The sequence below is a fragment of the Myotis yumanensis genome, unplaced genomic scaffold, assembly GCF_028538775.1.
Source record: "Myotis yumanensis isolate MYYU_CA2020_CCGP unplaced genomic scaffold, mMyoYum1.0.hap1 SCAF_10, whole genome shotgun sequence".
In the NCBI taxonomy this organism is placed as follows: domain Eukaryota; kingdom Metazoa; phylum Chordata; class Mammalia; order Chiroptera; family Vespertilionidae; genus Myotis; species Myotis yumanensis.
The window spans coordinates 18069469-18090733 of record NW_027223761.1 but is presented as its reverse complement, the minus strand read 5'-3'; the positions used below and the strand labels follow the sequence as shown (position 1 = coordinate 18090733).

The window sequence follows — 21265 nt, the reverse complement described above, 5'->3', positions numbered from 1 at the left end:
AAATTGTACTTCAAATGGATCTGCTTGGCTTTCTGTTGCAGGATCTATGGGGAGGGGACATACTCCATGGATGGCCAACTCTTCCTAAAAAATGTGAACTAGACTCTCCAAAAGGGTCTGGAACACCCGCAGAAAGTTTCTTACTTCTACTCTTAGAACTTCTGAGAATAAAAAGGAAATATTCCCACTACTCTGTGGTAGAAACTTCTCAAAAGCCAAGTCTAGTACTCCAAAACATTCCCCTGCAGAGCACATGAATTAAAGAATTCTTTTTCCTTCATGAGATATTTATAGGTATTTCATCAAAGTTCACAAATGCCAGCCTCTGGAGAGATGAGGACTCCACCCTTCCCACCCAAACCTGACGGATTGGCTCAGTGAGTTAATCAGCTCAATTAATCCTGGATCACAGCAAACCATGGGGCCAATTCATCCCAAACAAGGCTGTCAGCGGGCAGATTCTGTCCTCAGAGCTCCCCTCCCCTCCTACTCTGCCCTAAGGGACTCTTCCCATTTCAGTTATCAAATGCTCCACCCATGCACCCTGCTCTAAGGAAAAACCATGCTTTCTAAGTCACATTGAGGCATAGACTACTAAAAGTTACCAAAGGCTCTGTCCTTCAAGTCAAATGTTTTCTAATGGCAGACAAAGCTCTGAGCCCAGGAGAAGGTTCAAACAAATAGGATGTAGTTGCATTCTAGCTCCATCATTTGTTTCTTGACTGTAGTCAAGTTTCTTCTCCAAGTTTCCTATTCTAGAAAATGTTATCATTAGAAATAATAATTATGACAAGTCATAATGATATTGATAAAATATAAGTAATTACAATGAAAACTATTCATTAAAAGTTCTATCATTTCTAAAATAATGTGAAGTAGGTAAATCAGTAGGTAAAGGAAGGAAGAAGAAAGAGAAAATGAAAAAAACTTTTTTACATATTTTATTTATAAATTGATTTCTTAAGAATAATTTATATACAATAGATACACTATTTTAAAAGAATAGGAAATGAGTTTAGACAAATGTATACACATGTATACCTGTCACCACATGGTAGGAGTTTATCGATTTCATTCTTCTATTCAAAGAAGCATATTTTAGCTTTTTGTGTTCTCTTCATATTTATATATTTGTTTGTCTTCTGCTCTTTATTATTTTGTTTTATTTTTAATAGTCAATGTTTTTATTTAGCACAATGCTAGTAGTTGCCATCTTTCTTGTTTTCTGTTTTCTTAATTAAATTTATGGAGGTGACATTGGTTAATAAGGTTATATAGGTTTCTTTTTTTTATAGACACAGAATTTATTTTTTAACCAAATAAGTAGCATAGTGAATTCTTATTTTTTATTTTTTATTAAATTTATTGGGGTGACATTGGTCAACGTAATCATATAGATTTTAGGTGTGAGGTTCTCTGAATAAGATTATAAAGGTTTCAAGTGTACGTTTCTATGACACATTGTCTGTAAATCACATTGTGTGCCCACCAATCAAAGCCAAATCATCTGTCACCATATATTTGACCTCCTTTACCCTTTACTACCCCTGATCCCCTACCCTCTACTCTGGTAGCCACCATACTGTTGTTTGTATCTATGAGTTTCAGTTTTATATCCCACATGTGAATGAAATCATATGGTTCTTAACTTTTTCTGTCTTATTTCACAGCATGTTATTCCCAAGGTCCATCCATGTAAAAGGCAGTATTTCATCTTTTCATTTGGTTTTATTATACAGTTCCTTCTGAGAATAGGAAGGCAGTCTGTTCCAAGTCTCCCAGCTTCTGGTGGTAACCTTTGGAGTTCCATGGCTTATAGATTCATCACCCCAATTTCCACCTTCCTCTTCAAATGGAATTTCCCTTGTGTGCATCTGTCTCTGTGTCCAAATTTCTCCATTTATAAAGACACCTTTCATATTGGATTAGGGCTCATCCCAATGACATTACCTTAAATTGATGGTCACATTCACAGGCATTGGGAGTTGGACTTCGACATCTTTTGTGGGGATGCAATTTAATCCATAGTAAAAAGTGCTCTTCAAAAATTCATAATTTCCCAATTCCACACTCCAGAAGGAACTGTTAGTCCCTTACATATTCTTCCAGGTTTTCCTATGTAAAAAACTGGATCATTTTCCATCATTTCTAAAATTACAGCAATGTAGCACAGATTCCTAATAAAACTCTAAATTGGAGCATAATCTGATTTACTTAGCTAATAAATTTAAAGTTATGATGTGCTTTTATGACTAATTTAGCACAATGTTTTTTTATATTTTTACTTCTTACAGGTCATCTGTTTGAATTATGTGTGATGAACTAGAGATGTTATAATAATTACAAGCTCTGATTGGCAGTTATAATTATCTATGATGACTATAAAATGAATAATGAAGTAATTATTACTTAATTTCAATAGTTTAAGGTCCTAATAAAAGACAAACAACAAAAGGAGGGAGCTTTTTGCTATGAAGACAGGAAGAGTGAGCAAAATATCATAAGAGGAGAAACATATCAGTTCAGGGAAACATGGAGATGATCTCCATAAAAATTACATTATTATTAGATCAAAAAGTTGTAAGAGGTAAAATTATGGACAGATATTGGGCAACCATGAAAGCCAGGTCATGCAATTTTATTTTGTTTTATTTTGCATAAGCAAAGAGAAGATTTGGGAACATGAAAAAACAGGAAAGGAGGTCTTGACAAAATGTATGTATTGGGTCAGACCAATACCACCTCAGAGTTTTATTATTGAATTCAATCATTATTTCCTAACACTCTTGCACTATCCTAACTCTCTCATCTGAGTGACATCCCAGTAGTAGAGAATGCTATTTCCCCTTCTTTAATTCTAACTTTTACCTGCTGAAATTAAAGCAGTTCAGATATATTTGATACTAAAAAATCTTCTTTTTTCCAGATAGACATCTTCCTCTATTTCCTATTCACCTATATTCCTGAGTGTTATTAAATATATATTTAATTGAATAACACAATCCTAGATTATATATTATTCTTATATAATCTCACTCAAACAATTTTCACTTTCGTTATTTTATTTGACCTGCACATTACTTTGCAAGGTAAGTATGCCTTGTTCTTTCAATGTACAAAGTTTGACCTGTGATACAGAAAGTTTTCTAAGCACTCTAAAATTAGAGTGGTATGCTAGTAGATAGCCTCTCTCTCTCTCGCATTTACCATTCATGTCACATAAAACATCAAGCCCTGATCACATAGATAGCACCCTAGAAAAGAGAAATCCTGAGCCCTCCTAGAAGGACGCCAATAGATGCCTACATTTTCTGTTCTGACTCCAAAATCAATACTGTAAACTGCATAGTGAGGCAAATATCAAAGTAGAAAATAGAAACCTAAATGAATAATAGAAAGAAAAGGAAAGAGAAGAAAATGACACTGAAGTTAGAGCAGGGGAGAGGAGAGTGAGAATGAACAGACCCAAGGAAAAAAGAGTCAGGGGGTAGAATACAGAAAGACAGAGAGAGGGGAGAAGATATATATAGGAGGATAGTTTGATCCAAGATTTCATCACAGAATTCAGTTTCTTTCTCCATGACCCACTGTAATATCACTAACCCAAAACCAAAGAAGGGGTATAGCAAGGGTTCTCAAGGATCTTGAAAACCCAGCTGTGGAAAAAGTACTGCCTCATCTTATACTCTGCCCAGAATCTCTTCAAGTGGTGGGCTTCCCCCAAGACAGAAACTTCTGCCAAGCTGGCCTCAATGCCATGTACGGTTTAATGGCCCCTCTGTGAGCAGAGATGCTTTTGAGAGTGTTGAGGCCAGGAAAGACTTAGGGACCCTGGACCACTCTGATCCTTCATTGCTGGAAACACTCTCAGCAGCTCCATCCCACCTGCAAGTCACACTGAGTGTAGACGCCATCAGATCAGTCTTATCTTTCATTGCAAACCACCATTATTCTAGTCCACATTTTCCCCATGGCATTTTTCACTTCCTTATTTCTGAAGGTATAAATCAAAGGATTGAGCAAGGGCGTTAGGATGGTGTAAAAAATTGCAACCATTTTGTCAAAGGAGAAAGCAGATGGGGGTCGGGCATACACAAATATGCATGGGACAAAGAACAAAACCACAACCGCAATGTGAGATCCGCAGGTGGAGAGAGCTTTCCACTGCCCTTCAGCACTGTGGGTTCTCAGAGAGAACAAGATGACACCATAGGATATAAGCAACAAAGAGAAGATGATGACGCAGATAAACCCACTGTTGGCCACCACCAAAAGGCCAAAAACATGGGTGTCACTGCAGGCCAGTTCTAGTAATGGGTACAAGTCACACATGAAATGATCGATAACGTTAGGGCCACAGAAGGGCAGCTGGAAAGTAAAGAGAATTTGTATCGTGGAATGCAGGAAGCCTCCTGTCCAGGCCACCCCCATCAGAATGCCGCACAGCCTCCAGGTCATGATAGAAGAGTAATGCAAGGGCTTGCAGATGGCCACATAGCGGTCAAAGGCCATGACTATGAGGACAATCACCTCCACCCCAGCAAAGAAGTGTTCAGCAAAGAGCTGGGTCATGCAGCCTTCAAAGGAGATGGTCTTTCTCTCATAGAGAGAGTCCACAATCATCTTTGGGGCAATGACGGTGGAGAAGCAGGCATCCAGGAAAGACAGGAAAGCCAAGAAGAAGTACATGGGGGAGCCCAGGAGTGCTGGGCTGCTGCTGATGGTCACCACAATTAGCAGGTTGCTCCCAACAGTTGCAATGTAGCCGAACAAAAATATAACAAATACCATTTTCTGAACATTGGGATTCTGTGAAAGCCCCAGGAGGACGAACTCAGTTACAACGCTTTGGTTTTGCATGATTTCCAAGGAAAAGCGAAATGCTACCATATAAAATCTGCAATTATGAGAACAAGAAAAGTTCATCTGGGACCAGTTTATGATACCATCACAGCACAGTCATCAAGTTGGTGCATCTATATGAAAAGCTGATTATGTGCTTCTGTCGTAATTGAGAACACAAAATTAGAAATTTGTTAAAGGTGGTAGTGGGAGGTCAGACAGAATTCAGCAGGAGATAAACTATCAAATACTTCAAAATGGATAGAGCTTTAATATAGGAGAAGGGAAGTATTCACATATGGTAGGGATGAAACACCGTTTTTATCTCAACTGCCAGCTCTGATCATTTAGTAGTGGTTTCCCAGAGTGAATTGTTGAGGAAGATTCTGAAGGTGCATCCAAATTCTAAGGACAGAGAACTGTAACTTATTGGTCATTAGTGTGGAATGCAAGCAGGGATGATTTGCATGCCACTCCTGATCAGGAAACTACTTTATCTACAAAGAGAAGAAGAAATAACCCCCAGTTTATGAGGCACTTGAAAAATCATAACTACGTTTCCAATTAGTTTTTATTTATTTTCATTGTTGAGAGTATTACAGATGTCTTGGGCCTTTAAGATGAATTAGTTCATTCCCTAGAAAAAAAGAAAGATCTATGTAAAAGTGCCTATTCTATACTTACACGTAACAAGTAAGCATGTATTGAGTTGTGTTCTTTATTCATCATTTAAAATAAGAACAGATGTTTATGATAAATAATAATACCTACTTAAGATTATTGTCATGGTGACTAAGTTAAATAATGCAAAGAAATCAACTATTTAGGAAATAGTCCATGTTATATCTATTACCACTATTTTACTGGTAGGCAATTCACACTTAAAGAGGAGAGGTCAAACAAATTACAGATGCTGGATCTGGAATTTAAACAGAATCTCTGGCTCCAACACTTAAGTATTCCTATTGGATCAACAGAGAAAGAAGCAATAAGTTTTCTTTTTAGCAAGAACTCAAGAGCAGGGCTGCCCTTCCTACTGTCTCCATCCACCCGTAAAAATCAAAGCCTTCTGATTCCTCTGTTCATGTTTGAATGAGAACTCTTGATAAAGGACACAGAGTACATGATATAGATTCAGAAAGTAATGGTCCAATTACTACAGATACAAACTGGCAACAACCACATAGGTAAAGAATAGGAACAGTATGTTGAATATAGCTATAGAGTCTTGAGACTTTTTAATTATTTACTAAATAAATACTGTGTGGCCCAATCTGATCAAGTACAATTTGCCATTTATATGACTTTATTGTAAGGATGTTCATCTATAACCTACCTGTTCATCTCACAGGATTATGATGAGAGTCAAATTGGGAAAATGTAAAAGTTGCTTATAATAAATGCCCTCACCAATTGTAGTCACTATTCCCTCACTTAGCAAACCAGCCACCTTATCCAGCGAAAGAGTCATCCAGATAATTACTCCAACTTTTGACTTTGTTTTTCATAGCCAAACAACAGTTTCCAAGAATGATTGTGTCCTCACCTGTACATATAACAGAAATTTGTAAAATGTGTGTGTACATATACATATAATCTGTTAAACAGATGAGTAAAATAATAATGTTTACTGTGAGAATTAAAAATAATCTGATTTTGGTGAAATCCACTTAGAGCTAACAAAAACAATTTACAATAAATATACAATTGTGTATACTAATATGCATCTTTATACTTACTTTTAAATGACCGTCTCCATTATACTCCCAGTGTACTAGACATTCTTAAACAGAGCCTGCACTATGAACACCATATTCAGCTACAAGTTGTCACCAAGAAAACAAGAGTATAAAGCAAACCTATAAGGTCATTGGATCAGCCAACAACCATTTATTTAAAAGTAAAGAATATCAATACATGAACCAGCAGTTATCAGCTTATCTTAGAGTCAAAGCCGGAGAGACAATGAAATAGAATGAGTAAGAACACCAGCTCCAATAAACAAAACAGAAACAGACTCTTAGATATAGAGAATGAACTGAGAGTTGCCAGATAGGAGGGGAGCTGGGGACTGAGTGAAAAGGGTGAAGGGATTAAGAAGTACAAATTGGCAGTTATACAATAGTCATGGGGATGTAAAGTATAGCATAGGGAATACAGTCAATAATGTTGTAATAACGCCCTAGCTGGATGGATAGAGCATTGGCCCGAGGACTGAAGGGTCCCGAGTTCAATTCTAGTCAAGGGCAGGTAACTCAGTTGCAGGTTTGATCCTTCGCCTACAGAGGCAACCAATCGATGTGTCTCTCTCATATTGATGCTTCTCTCTCTCTGGCTCTCCCTCTCCTTCCCACTCTCTCAAAAAAAAAAAAAAAGGCAAAGAAACCTCAAAGGCTATAACAAGATCATGTCAAAATAATAATAATAATAATGATGATGATGATGATGATGTTGTAATAACTATGTATGGTGCCAGCTGGGGGTTCACTTCATAAGTTATATCAATGTCTAAACACTGTGCCCTAGCTGGTTGGCTCAGTGGATACAGTGTCAATCTGCAGACTGAAGGGTCCCAGGTTCGATTATCCCTAGTAGGAGGCATGCAGGAAGCAGCCAGTCAATGATTCTCTCTCATCATTGATGTTTCTCTCTCTCTCCCTCTCCCTTTCTCTCTTAAATCAAAAAAATATATATTTTTTTAAATAATTAAGAAATATCTAACCACTATGTAGTACAAAACTAAAATTATATTGAATGTCAATTGTGATCAAAAAATTTTTTAATTTCAAAAATAAAAAAAGAACATCAGTTCCAGATTAGTACAAACATAGGTTCAAATCCATGCTCTTCTACTTAGTTATATTGGGATGGAAATGTTACTTAAACTTCTCAAAGACTCTAATTCTACTTCTGTAACTGGGTAAAATAACAATGCGAGGGTTCCTATGAGAATCAGATAAGGCAATACACATAAAAACCATTGATGCAGCCCTAACCGGTCTGGCTCAGTGGATAGAGCGTTGGCCTGCGGAATGAAGGGTCCCAGGTTCGATTCCAGTCAAGGGCATGTACCTTAGTTGCGGGTACATCCCCAGTAGGAGGTGTGCAGGAGGCAGCTGATCAATGTTTCTCTCTCATCGATGTTTCTAACTCTCTATCCTTCTCCCTTCCTCTCTGTAACAAATCAATAAAATATATATATATTTTAAAAGCCATTGATGCAATTAGAAGCACAAGAGAAAATTCACAATAGTGAGAACAAGCTCCTAAAGACATTGACACAGACCAGAAACAACAATTGATATTTCCTCCTAATTCCTGCTTCACCATGACCAAGGCTGATAAGTATTTTAACTCATCCTCTTATTATTTACAAGTATAAAATATTTTTGGTAACAGTGTAGATGTGGTATTGTTTCAGTGTGCAACACTTTTAAATGTCCTTAATAACCCATAAATAAATTATGGTGGCCCTCAAACCCAATTTTTCTCAGGTAGCTTCACTGAACAAAGAAAACCAAATAGGGTGAGGAAGTAGAGAGGAAGACCAAGGCTCTATATTAATCTAATAATTAATTCGTAGGCTCCCCACTTCCCTTATCTGGGGATTTTTCAAGAGTAATACTCATTTAGAATTAAAAGATTTCTTAGATATGAACAAATCAACCCCCAAATTTTTCAGATAAAAGGAATTTCCAAAGTTCATGTTAAAACTTTAACAAAAGAGCCTAGACCATTTTGCTCACTGGATAGAGCATCGGCCTGTGGACCGAAGGGTCCCAGATTTAATTCCGGTCAAGGGCATGTATCTGGTCGAATATCTCACATCGATATTTCTCTCTGACTTTCCCTCCCTCTTTCACTCTCTCTAAAAATCAATAAAAAAATATCCTCAGGTGAGGATTAAAAAACAATAATAACAAACTTTGACAAAAGAGAATACAATATCCTCATAGTTTATGATAACAAGATTCATGATTTTAAGTAATTTAAAAGGTAACTGTCCTAAATGTAATGTGCTGCCTGGACTGAACCCTAGAACAGAAAAGAGACAGTAGTAGAAAAATTATGACATGTCAATAAATATGCTGTTTCATGAAGAGTAATATATCAATATTCATTTCATTGTTTTGACAAATATACATATGGTAATAGAAGATGATATCATTAGAGGAAAACTAAGTGAGGAGTGTACAGGAACTCTCTTTACTATCTTGGAAACTTTTCTATTAATCTAAAATTTTGCAAAAATCAAATTTTAATTAAAAATAATACAACAATTGCTTAGTTCCTGCTATTGAAAAGCTAGCAATTACAGCCTCATCGTCCCCTAGTGTCATTGGAGAAGCCCCTGAGCCTCAGCACCCTTTCCCATTGAACAGCCCTGTTCCAGCTGCCTGGCCCACAGAGTCACATCAGACAATTACAAGTGTGCTTTACAACATATAATTCAAAAGGACGATGTGAAATATTAATAGTAGCATTATTTTTAAACAGTGTCTACACATACACAAAGAACTGGAAACTTGAATCCATGAGAAGGATAAAATGTTTTAAAATCATGCTTTTTAAAATTATATTACTTCTAAAATTGCAATTAAACTATTTCATGTAATCCTTTTGGAAATATTTTAGCAGATATTTTCAGGATTGGAAATATATCTCTACTCCTTTTTCTAGAACCCAGCACTAAAAAATTATTCTAAAGGTGAAATGAGGTATTGTCGTTTTATAATGGACGATGATGCATGTATTTTATGATAGTAAAAATTTAGAAATAGCTACAACGTTCAATAATAGGAAGATGTTTATGTAAATCAGACTACTACAAATTAAGATGCTGTGAATAAAGTACTATAAATGATAGGACATAGTTGGTAAAACACATTTATAATATATTAAATGAGAAAAAATTATGATAATGCTGCTTATTTGAAAAACATTTTAATATAATTTTAAAATCTAGAAAAGAATATATGAAAATAGAGTTATTTTCAATATGTATCTTGATATGATTATGAGTCAACATTAAAAATCAAGGTTAGAACCCACAACACCATACTTTCCATTTTTTTAAAAGGGATATGGGCTTTGAGGATAATTTTATTATCTCCAGTATAACTAATTTTCATAGGTGTAACCAACAAGCTAACATAAACTTTTATACTAAAAATTGTAAACTAATGTAAATCTTTCATAAATAGCCATATCATTGGCCCAGCCCTTGCCATCCTTTATACACACTTTGATATCAATTTGAAATTCATATACTTTTAGGGTTAGGCCCGGCTCTCAGGCATAGACCCAGCCCTTCCGGATTAGGCTCCGCTCCTCAGGGCTAGGCTCAGGCCTTTGGGATGAGGCCCAGCATTTCGGGGCTAGGCTGGGCTATTCAGAACTCGGTCAGCCCTTCGGGACTGGGCTCTCTTTGGGATTAGGTTCGGCTCTTAGTGGTAAGCTCGACTCTTAGGGCCAGGCTCGGCTATGGAGGACTAGTCTCTGCTCTTCAGGGCTGGCTGGGCTATTGGAGAGTAGGCTGGGCTCTTCTGGGTTAGGCTCCATCTTTAGGACTAGGTTTGGCTCTTCTGGACCAGGCTCCGCCCTTCGGAACTGTTCCAGCCCTTCTGGTTAGGCTTGGCTCTTCGGAATTAGGCTCAGTCCTTGGGGACTAGCTTGGGCTCTTTAGGGCTTTGTTGGGATCTTTGGAGCTAGACTCAGGTCTTGAGGACCTGAGGTTTGCCTCTGAGGCTCCAAGGCTAGGCAGACTCAGTCTTTAATAATGTCACACTGCACATTGACACATCACCGGCTTTTTGCTTCTGTTGGCAGTAGCAAATTACAATGAGTCTAAAGGGTCTAAGCCCCTGACTGGCCTGCAGGGAACAGACACTCATTCTAACCAAACCGCTCCCCCCACCCTCACCCCCACCCCCCACCCACCATTCCTTCTGCATTCCATCATGAGCCTGTTCCCATACACTAAAAGGTTGCAGGTTTGATTCCCAGTCAGGGAACATACCTAGGTTGCAGGTTTGATCCCTGCTCAGGGCACTTATGGAAGGCAACCAATCGATGTTTCTCCCTTACCTCTCTCTCTCTCTCTCTCTCTCTCTCTCTCTCTCTCTCTCTCTCTCATTAAAAAAAAAATATCCTCGAGTAAGGATTTAAAAATAATAATAATAAGATATTTTTATCCTCCAAGCAACCATTTTTATCTACTTGGGGGAGATAATGTCCCCATTTCAAATGCATGTGTTAGAATAACCTACTTATTTTTTAAAAGGGAAATAATTTGTGTTTTTAAACCTAGACCTAATTAAAATTCTATCTGTGCTCTAAACTACACAAATCTATATCCTATTCTTCTCTTCTGTATCACCCAATTAATAAAAAAATTTCATAATACTTATTGCTAACAAAATCATATTTTCCATTGATTTGTTTATTACCCATCTATTCCTCACTGGATCTAAGCTCCAGACAAAATACAACCCTTGTTTGTATTATTTGCTATTGTGTACCCAGCTCCCAGAACTCCCTGGCACATTATAGGCAATGAAGAGTATTTTTCAGTAAAGGAAATAAGTCAAAATTTCTTAAACTTAATTGATCATGGAGCCATTTTATAAGTAATAAGTATTTACTAATACAATATTAACACTATAGTGCTAATCAATATTAACACTATGGAATAACAGGTGTTATCCTCAACCATGCCCAAGAAATATCAGTCTTCTCAATGATCAAGTTGCTTATTTTTTTCTCAAAACATCTCTCTCACTTACATGTCACCTTCTTTAAAATTCAATCATTTGAATTTCTTTTCTTGACCTCATTGCAGCCCACATTTTATGAGGCCCATCAAGGGAAATACATCTATGGAAATGAGATCAGATGACTTTTCCCTGACATGAGAAAAATTAAGACAGTGCAAGTGACCTAGGAAGTGGAGGTCAAGGGAGAGCTGAAAGGAAGAATGTGGCCCCCAAAATAAGGAGAGAAAGTCTCAAGGACAATCTTCAAAATGTGGCCAGTGATCAGTTCTGTGTTTTGATATTTTCACATCATACTAGCAAGGATTGGTGTTTAGTGGGAAGATTAGAGGAGGCAGAGTTAAAAGAATGACTGTATTGCTTAGCTTTATTGAGGCTCACTTTTTTTCTGTATAAAATAAAGACCTATCTAATAAAAGTTGTTTCTTCATTAAGAGAGTGAAAATATGTTTGCCTCATAGTTGGCCTTGAGCAATAGTTAGCTCACTCCCCTCACTTAATACTTTCACTGAGTTAAAAGTCAAAATTAAACACCAATAATGAACTATCAGAAAAAGAAACTAAGAAAGCAATCCCATTTACTGTTGCCAACAACAACAACAAAAAATAATAAGGGACCTAGGAATAAATTTAACCAAGGAGGTAAGAGACCTATATTTGGAAAACTATAAGACATTGAAAAAAGCAACTGAGGAAGATACAAATAAGTAGAAGCATATGCCATGTTCATAGATTGGAAGAATTGAAATAATTAAAATGTCCATACTACCAAAAGTTATCTATAGATTCAACACAATTCCTATTAAAGTACCAATGACATATTTCACAGATCTAGAACAAATATTCCAAAAATTTATATGAAACAAAAGACCCCAAATAGCCTCAGCAATCTTGAGAAAGAAGAACAAAGTTAGATGTGTCACAATATCTGATATGAAACTATACTACAAGGCCATTGTAATCAAAACAGCATGGTACTGGCAAAAGAACAGGCATATAGATCAATGGAACAGAACAGAGAGCCCAGAAGTAAACCAAGGAATGTATGGTCAATTAATATTGTCTACGCTTTTTGCTAGGTGCTTTCAATAACTTTTAATGTTCTTTACTGAGGCCTCAATGCTCATGTACATAGGTCCAGGATATGAAGTGGAAAGAACAGTGATAAATCCCTAAATTGATTATTCTAGAGTATTTTTCTCCAGAATCTCACTGTTATTTTTCAAAGTCTTCGTACATGTGTTACTTGAATGAAATTGGCTTTTCCATAGGACTTTGATCTCAGGACTTCTTTTATTGATTCATTTATTCATTTATTCATTTTTATTGTTGTTAATCCTCAACTGAGGATATTTTTTTCCATTGATTTTTTAGGAAGAAGGGAAAGGGAGAGAAAGAGAGAGAAACATCAATCTGACAGAGATACATCGATTGGTTGCCTCCTGCAAGTGCCCCAACTAGGGCCAGGGATTGAACCTGCAACTGAGGTACATGCCCTTAACCAGGAATAGAAGTGGTGATCCTTCAGTGCCAGGGCAAGACTTCTTTTATTTTTGCTTAGCTTCTTAGATGGCATATATGGGGAAGAGGACAGTTGGTGAGTGAGAGAATCACTGGTGATTTTTTCCCTTTTTTGGCACTATGTACCTACCAAAAGCAAAAAGAAATACCCCCCTTTTTTTCTATCAATGCTCTGCAAAATTTGTTAATTTTCTTTCACAATTTACAATAGATAAAAGCCTCCCTATTTATATACATCATCATGTTCTTGACATTTGAACAGCCTAAGTTACTCTCTTCTTCAACAAACTCTTCATGGCATTTTTCACCTCTGTGTTTCTCACTGTGTAAATGATAGGATTAAACATGGGAGTGAGGATTGCAAAAAACACAGTCACCAACTTGTCCACAGGGTAGGTGACCACCGGGCGCATGTAGGTGAATATGCAAGGCACAAAAAAGAGTATAACTACGGTAAAGTGGGAGACACATGTAGAGAGGGCTTTGCGCCGTCCTTCAGAGCCATAGGATTTCAGAGAGCACAGGATGACTATGTAGGAGATGAGCAGCATGGAAAAAATAAGCAAGCACATGGCCCCACTGTTGGCGGCCACTACCATTCCGAGCCTATAGGTGTCGCTGCAGGCAAGTTTCAGCAGTGGAAAGAGATCGCACATGAAGTGGTCAATAACGTTGGGACCACAGAAGGGCAAGTTGACCATGAAAAGAATCTGCACAGTGGCATGCAGGATCCCCCCGATCCATGCCACCATCATCAGGAGGCGGCAGAGCCCCTGCCGCATGATGGTCATGTAGTGAAGGGGCTTGCAGATGGCCACATAGCGGTCATAGGCCATGACAATAAGGAGGATGATCTCTGATCCTCCCAGGAAGTGTTCCACAAAGAGCTGAGTCAGGCAGCTACCCAAGGAGATGGTTCTCCTCTGGTAGAGCAGATCGATGATCATTTTGGGGGTGGTGACAGAGGTGTAGGAGGCATCTATGAAGGACAAGTAAGTGAGAAAGAAGTACATAGGAGCTGAAAGTGTAGGGCTGAGGGAGATGGTAATAACAATGAGCAGATTGGCCAGCACTGTAAATAGGAAAATGAACAAAAAGACAATGATGAGTATTTTCTGCAAGTGTGGATTCTGCGTGAGTCCCAAGAGAATAAATTCAGTCACATTGTTGGTACGTATAAGGTGATCCATTCATAAATTACCTACAAAGAGATAAAGAATGATGCCTATTAATCTGCATAGTACAGAAACAGGGTAGTTACTGTTATGGTGGAGCATGCCCTTGGCACCCCTCACCCTACTAATTGTTTCAATTCTTTCTCGCTTCCTCCATAATGCTTTCTCTCTTCAGTCACCTAGTACCTGTCACCTAAAAAATAACTATAGGGCAACATTGGATGTGTAATTTACTGAGAAAACAGTGAGCTCTATATATGTGATCTGGATTCTCCTCTAGTTCCAATTCTATGATTTTGCTAAGTCAGTTCAGTGCCCTGTGCTTCTCAGTCTTCCTCTATGTCTGTGAACTTACAAATTGTAACTCTCAGATGTATTTCACAAGCTGTAAAGTGCTGCACATAAGTAAAGAATTATTTTCTCTTTTAGAATTTATATTTGAACCCAAAGTTCTAACTATGGGGGGGAAAAAAACAGGGTCAATAAGCATCTATCACAAACAGGAAGGTAGAATGTATAAGTGGCTGGAAGATACACCCTCCCTGGTACCTACCATTATACATATGCTATTCATGTGTGTTTCCTCATTGTGCCTGTATAGTGGCTGGCATAATTTCTGCCTGGCATGATACCTATTGGATGATGAACAGATGCTTGGTAAATTGCCACCTTCTTTCTTCTCCATGTGTAAGAAACCTAGGAATTCAAGGGTTCCCATTCTCCTGCTCTATCATTGCTCTCTACATTACGAGAAACATAAATAAGCTTTTTAAAGGAAGATGCAGTCCAGCTTAACAGTTTCTGGCTCATTTTATAAAGTATGAAAATATTAAATGCCTCTGGGAAGGAGTATATGCCTGGGTCATTTTACCTTCAAGACAATTATAGTGTTTGTTAATTAAATTTTAATTCTTTAAAACTCTGTTTACATACAATTTTAACATAGTCACATTCAGTAAATTTGTGGCTTCAGTAGACTTGGAAAAAAACAACAACCCTTGGATGGGTGTTCAATATATGAGGATCTATCATCAAAGGAAGTCCTTATTTTCAAAATAAAAAAAAATAAAACAGATATCCTAAGAAACACCAATCAGAAAGGATATGTGCACCCATATGTTCATAGCAGCACAATTTACCATAGCTAAGATTTGGAAACAGCCTAAATGCCCATCAACAGATGAATGGATTAGAAAACTGTGGTAGATCTACACAATGGAATACTATGCTGCTGTAAAAAAAAAAAAAGGAATTCTTACCATTTGCCACAGCATGGATAGAACTGGAGAACATTATGCTAAGTGAAATAAGCCAGTCAATGAAAGAAAAATACCACATGATCTCACTCATTTATGGATAATAAAGACCATTATAAACTGATGAACAAAAATAGATACAGAGGCAGAGCAGCATCGAACAGACTATCAAACTATAGCGGAAAGACTGGGGAGATTTGGGGGAGAGGAGGGAAGAGATCAACCGGAGGATTTGTATGCATGTATATAAGCATAACCAATGGACACAAGATACTGGGGGTAGGGGAGGCCAGGGGAAGGTCAAGGGGGGGAAAAAAGGAGACATATGTACTACTCTTTATAATACTTCAAGCAATAAAACATTAAAAAACACAGAAATTTAATGCAAAGAATAGAAATATTCTGCTGGCTAAGACAAAGTATTATACATATACACTCACAAGCATATAAAAATCTATTATTTACTGTAAGTACCTAATACACTTTTACTCATTCAACAAATATTTATTAGACAATTACTATTACATATTAATGTATATTCGTTTGTTCACACAAAGTCATAAAAAGTGTCCCTGTCACATGCCATTGGTAACCCCTCCCAACAGTTCATTACCAAACAGCAGCAGAATATCCATTCATTATATGAATGATTCTCCCTACTCCTTTAAGCTTCTGCCTTATGCATTTTCATGCTTTCTTCTCCCATCCTCCCATAACACCCATCATCCCTCATCCCTGGTTACAGGAAGATATTCCATTACTAACTGAAAGAGGAAATTTGGGAACATAAATTTCCCAAAAGAAAGAAAGTAGAAAATATAAATATAATAAAATGTGCTCTGCAAATAGAGATAGAGATAGAAATAGATAGAGATAGATAGAGATAGAGATAGAGATAGAGATAGAGATAGAGATAGAGATAGAGATAGAGATATTCCTTTCCTTTTAAAAGGGAAATGGATAAAGAGGCTTATTTTTTAATTACCCAAAATGAAAATCTTACACATATGTGAAACAAAGCACAGTAGCCTTATTGACTTCCCTTATTCTAGGGTGGACTCCCCAACAGATCAGAAAAGAGTATAGTGCACATAGTAAAAATATATATAATTAATTATATATATTTATATATATAATTAATTAAAGTGATTTAGAAATTACTCTGTCTTTTTTATTTACTCTTACAATATTCTATGAATGAACCCTAAAAGAAAGTATTTTAAAGAGAAAAATCATTCGACACAAATATGTTCAACGCAATTATTAAGAGCTATAGAAAACTAGAAACTGCATGGAACATCCAACATTAGAGAAAGAATAAGTAAAATATAGTACATCTCTTTGAATAATGTATAGCTTTTAAAAGAGATGTTTTTAATTGTGCAATATAATAGGAAAATTCCTAGTTTGTAATATTAAGTGAGGAAATTTTTAGGTGAAATTTTGAATATATAATGTGATTCTAAGTAACTTAAATATATATCAATTTTTAAAAAATATTTTAGTTCTAAATTGGTCATATTGTACTTATATCTTTCCTGATGCCTGACATGCTGAAAAATATATTTAAACCTCATATTTGGTGAGGATAGGGGTGAGTATATGATTTCTAAGACCCATTTAAACCTGAAATTCTATAATTATGTGATTTTCGGGCAGGGAGGCAAAATCTCACCTACGAACTTGTCTCATATAGCTCTGTGGCCAGGGCGTCAGGTAGCTGCTAGTTCACCAAGAAAGAAGTAAAGATGTACTAGTAAGCTTAACAATGCCAACTAGCTCAGCTACAGTAAGTGTCTCTGTTGACTTAATAACGACCTTTGGAGAAGACCTTCCTCTTGAGCCTCATAGGAGTGCTGCCACACATCCTGTTTGTAGGCAAGTTCTGTGACGTTTTTAGTGATGGCTAATTGGACCTCATGGGTATTTCACCATCATTAGCAGATCTTGCCAACAACCCAATTATTTCACATAACTTAAGTGACCTTTGAGAACTTTGAACGCGTTCCCCTTTAATGTGTATCACCATAGATGAAATAAGGCAACCCAATGTTTTTTAACCCATTGTTTTCTCTCTTGCAAACATGGTTGCTTTGGTCTCTGGCTTGCTCTTGCATTGATATCATCTAAACATTTTGGAGAATTAATAAAGAAGCTATCAAATAAGGTATAGTTGTAGTATTATCACAACCAGGTAAAATCCACTTGTTCCTTTTATAAAAATTACTCCCTTATTTCTCAGAACCCTTTATTTGTTCATTCATCCACTGATTTATTTGCTTTATGTCCAAACCTTCATTGATTTCCTTGCTAATTCAATAACCATTTATTTTTAAAAAAAACATATTTTATTGATTTTAGAGATGAAGAAAGAGAGGGAGAAACATCAATAATGAAGGGAGAGAGAATCATTGATCGGCTGCCTCCCGTATGCCCCACACTGGGGATTGAGCCTGCAACCTGGACATATGCCCTGACCAGGAATCAAACCATGACCTCCTGGTTCATAGGTTGATGCTCAACTACTAAGCCACAGAGGCTGGGCTCAATAACCATTTCTTAAGCCCCTCATTTGTGGGAGGGGCTGGAATGGGTTCTACAAGGGAGGATGCAGAGACATGGGCCTGCTCTCAAAGACCTCCTTGTGTATGATATGAACAACCAACATTCTAAGGAAAAAGAGAGAAGACTTTGACAGTGTCAGAGAGATGCACTCAAAGTATGTAGAGAGGCCACATAACCAACTGCAGATGCCCAGGATGGCATAGCACTGCACCATGTCCTTGGTACTGGCATGCTGACTTAGGCACTTCAACATTTTGCATGGAAGATAAAATGAACACAGAGATTAGTGTTCTCAATGCCTAATCTTGAAAGAACCACCTGAGTTTCCTTTCACTGTTGGAAGCAAAAGACTATTTCTGTGTAAAGAGATTAAGAATTTGGAAGCAATGAGGCTCCAATTACTTTCTATGTTTTATCAAGTAAGATCATCTCCACTCTTGGAGAGAGAGAACTCCTTTAGGTTTGATTGCTCTCAAATGTGATGCCAGAAGCCACAACTTCTACCAATAACCATAATGTTTATAGAAAATCAGAAATGCATTCATTATGTAAAATGAAACAATCTATTCCCAAAATGTTTAATATTTATTGTACTTTTTTAAAGTGTATCCAGAGGGTTAATTTAATGTAGACAGACTCTGGGGCTCACTGTGATACAAGTGACTTAAATCTGCATTTCAACCACTGAGGGAGCATAATTTATCTAGAGTTACAGAATGGGGTTCAACAACTTTATTTTTCAGTCCAAAATTTGATCGTAATATACAAAATCCACCATATGCTACCAACATAGTGTGAAATTAACAAAGTTCATTTCTATAGATTTATCCTCAGCTATGAATACATGCTTAAATTTTTAATTAAATTTATTGGGATGACATTGGTTAATAAAATTATATAGGTTTCAAGTGCACATTTCTATAATACAATCATCTGAATATTGCATTTGTGTACCCACCATCCGAAGTCAAATCTTCTCTCATCACCATGAGCCCTCTTTAGCCTTTAATCTCCCCCACCCCTCTTCCTCCTGCTCAATATGGTTACCACCATACTGTTATCTGTAGCTATGAGGTTTTTGTTTGTTTGTTTTTCGTTTGTTCATTTGTTGCTTTCAGTCTTATATCCCACATACGAGTAGAATCATATATGGTTCTAAAATTTTTCTGTCTGACTTTTTTCACTAGCATGCTCTGAAATTTTAAAGTAATTAACTTGGCTAAGACATTTATTTTTACTGTTATATTAGCAATTCTTTAACTGTCTGAATTTTTAATTTTCAAATTTTACTCTTCTGAACTAAAAGGGTCCAGGTTTTAAGAGGCCACATTTCTACACAGCATGGAGGTACCATACTCCACAAATAAGAACCTGAAATAAAGCAAAACAAAACAAAAAAAATGTAGTCCACTAAAGAATCTTAACACAGTATGATTATCTACATAAGGGATTAATTCTCTTATACAGTTCTCTTGCTCTCTAAGGGCTATAACATATTCCACTTAGATAAAGATTAATATATATGACTGTTTCAGAATAATTAGGCTGAATAACTCAAAAGAAATAATTTTTTAAATGTAATCACTGATAATGAAAGTATTCCTTGATTCTGTGAAAGAATAAACATCATGTTCTGTATGAGGGACACAGTTTACTTCCAACTAAGGCCACATAGTTACTGCAAACTGTCCTCATGGCATTTTTCATTTCTGCATTTCTCAGGGTATAGATTATGGGGTTCAACAGGGGAGTTATGAAAGTTAAAACCACAGTCATGGATTTATCAATGGGAAAGGTAGAATTGGGCCTTGCATACAGGAAGATACAAGGAACAAAGAATAAAATGACAACGGTTATATGGGACGCACAGGTGTAGAAGGCTTTGCGTTTTCCTTCCAAACCATGTGTCTTAAGGGAGTGTAATATGACCCCATAGGAAATTAAGAGGAGGAAGAAGGTGACAGTGCAGATTGCTCCTCCGTTAGCTATCATAGAAAGTCCAATGAGGTAGGTATTGGTGCAAGCAAGTTTCAATAAGGGATACATGTCACACACAGAGTTGTCAATTTCATTGGGGCCACAGAAAGGGAGCTGATAAATAAAGAAAAATTGAACCAACGAGTGCAGAAAGCCTCCAGTCCAGGCCATCAACAGCATGAGCACACATACCCGCCGATTCATGATGATCAAATAATGAAGAGGTTTACATATGGCTACATAACGGTCATAGGCCATCACCACCAGAAGAATGACTTCAGTACCAGCAAAGAAATGATCTATAAAGACTTGAGTAATACAAGCCTGGAAGGAAATTGTTTTTTTCTCATAGAGCAAGTCTACAATCATTTTGGGAGCAATGGCAGTAGAATAGACAGTATCTATAAATGATAAGTAAGCTAAGAAAAAGTACATGGGGGAACCCAATAATGGACTGGACGTGATGGTCACCATGACAAGCAGATTGCCCACTACTGTCACAATGTAGATGAGTAAGAATACAACAAATAGAACTTTTTGCCCCTCAGGGCTTTGTGTGAGCCCCAGGAGAATAAACTCCGTCACATTGTTCCTACTTCCCATGTGTTCTTCTGAAGATGTGGACCTCAGGTGTCAGAGGCTGCAAAGAAAAGGGCCAATAATGAATTTAAGAGGATCACAAGCTTTATGTCAAAAAATGGAATTCCTTATTCAACAATTTTTGTTCCACGGGGCCTCACACAGGGTAACTCCTTAGAAAATGAGAGTTTGGAATCTCTTCCCACAATTACTCTATTCATTTTCCCTTCAACTACATTTCATTTCTTGCTTCAACTACAATGATGAGAATTCAGAATTCTAACTGGCAGGCAAATGTGAATGGGCCTATCAGTGATATGATCTACTGAACAATAGGAAAGCTGCTTTCTTCAGAATATCTCTCACAAAGACTGAATTTTTTGACATCATATTTCACATCCTGTTTCCGTGAATGCTTCTTGACATTCTGAGATCTACCATGATCTCATCTCTAATAACTTTACTTATGTACTTACATAAAGTAATACCTAGTGTGGAAGCATAAAATTATAGGCTGACATTTAGATAACTGCCTTTCTGAGTTACTTTACTTTTTACAGTAGTGAAAGAACCAGGC

At 36.9% G+C, this 21265-nt stretch overlaps 3 protein-coding genes across 3 annotated transcripts; all 3 read right to left on the bottom strand.

Moving 5' to 3' along the window:
- Positions 1-3924: 3924 nt before the first annotated feature.
- On the bottom strand, positions 3925-4890 carry LOC139017888 (olfactory receptor 4C15-like). Its single transcript, XM_070426501.1, has one exon. The coding sequence runs from the start codon at positions 4888-4890 to the stop codon at positions 3925-3927; it is 966 nt and encodes a 321-aa protein (XP_070282602.1).
- Positions 4891-13399: 8509 nt separating this feature from the next.
- LOC139017886 (olfactory receptor 4C3D-like) lies at positions 13400-14326 on the bottom strand. Its single transcript, XM_070426498.1, has one exon. The coding sequence runs from the start codon at positions 14324-14326 to the stop codon at positions 13400-13402; it is 927 nt and encodes a 308-aa protein (XP_070282599.1).
- A 5432-nt stretch (positions 14327-19758) lies between these two features.
- On the bottom strand, positions 19759-20775 carry LOC139017887 (olfactory receptor 4A15-like). Its single transcript, XM_070426500.1, has one exon. The coding sequence runs from the start codon at positions 20710-20712 to the stop codon at positions 19759-19761; it is 954 nt and encodes a 317-aa protein (XP_070282601.1). The 5' UTR covers positions 20713-20775.
- Positions 20776-21265: the final 490 nt, after the last annotated feature.

Coding starts and splice junctions, on each gene's coding strand:
- LOC139017888 (XM_070426501.1), bottom strand. CDS start 4,890: ATGGTAGCATTTCGCTTTTCCTTGGAAATCATGCAAAACCAAAGCGTT.
- LOC139017886 (XM_070426498.1), bottom strand. CDS start 14,326: ATGGATCACCTTATACGTACCAACAATGTGACTGAATTTATTCTCTTG.
- LOC139017887 (XM_070426500.1), bottom strand. CDS start 20,712: ATGGGAAGTAGGAACAATGTGACGGAGTTTATTCTCCTGGGGCTCACA.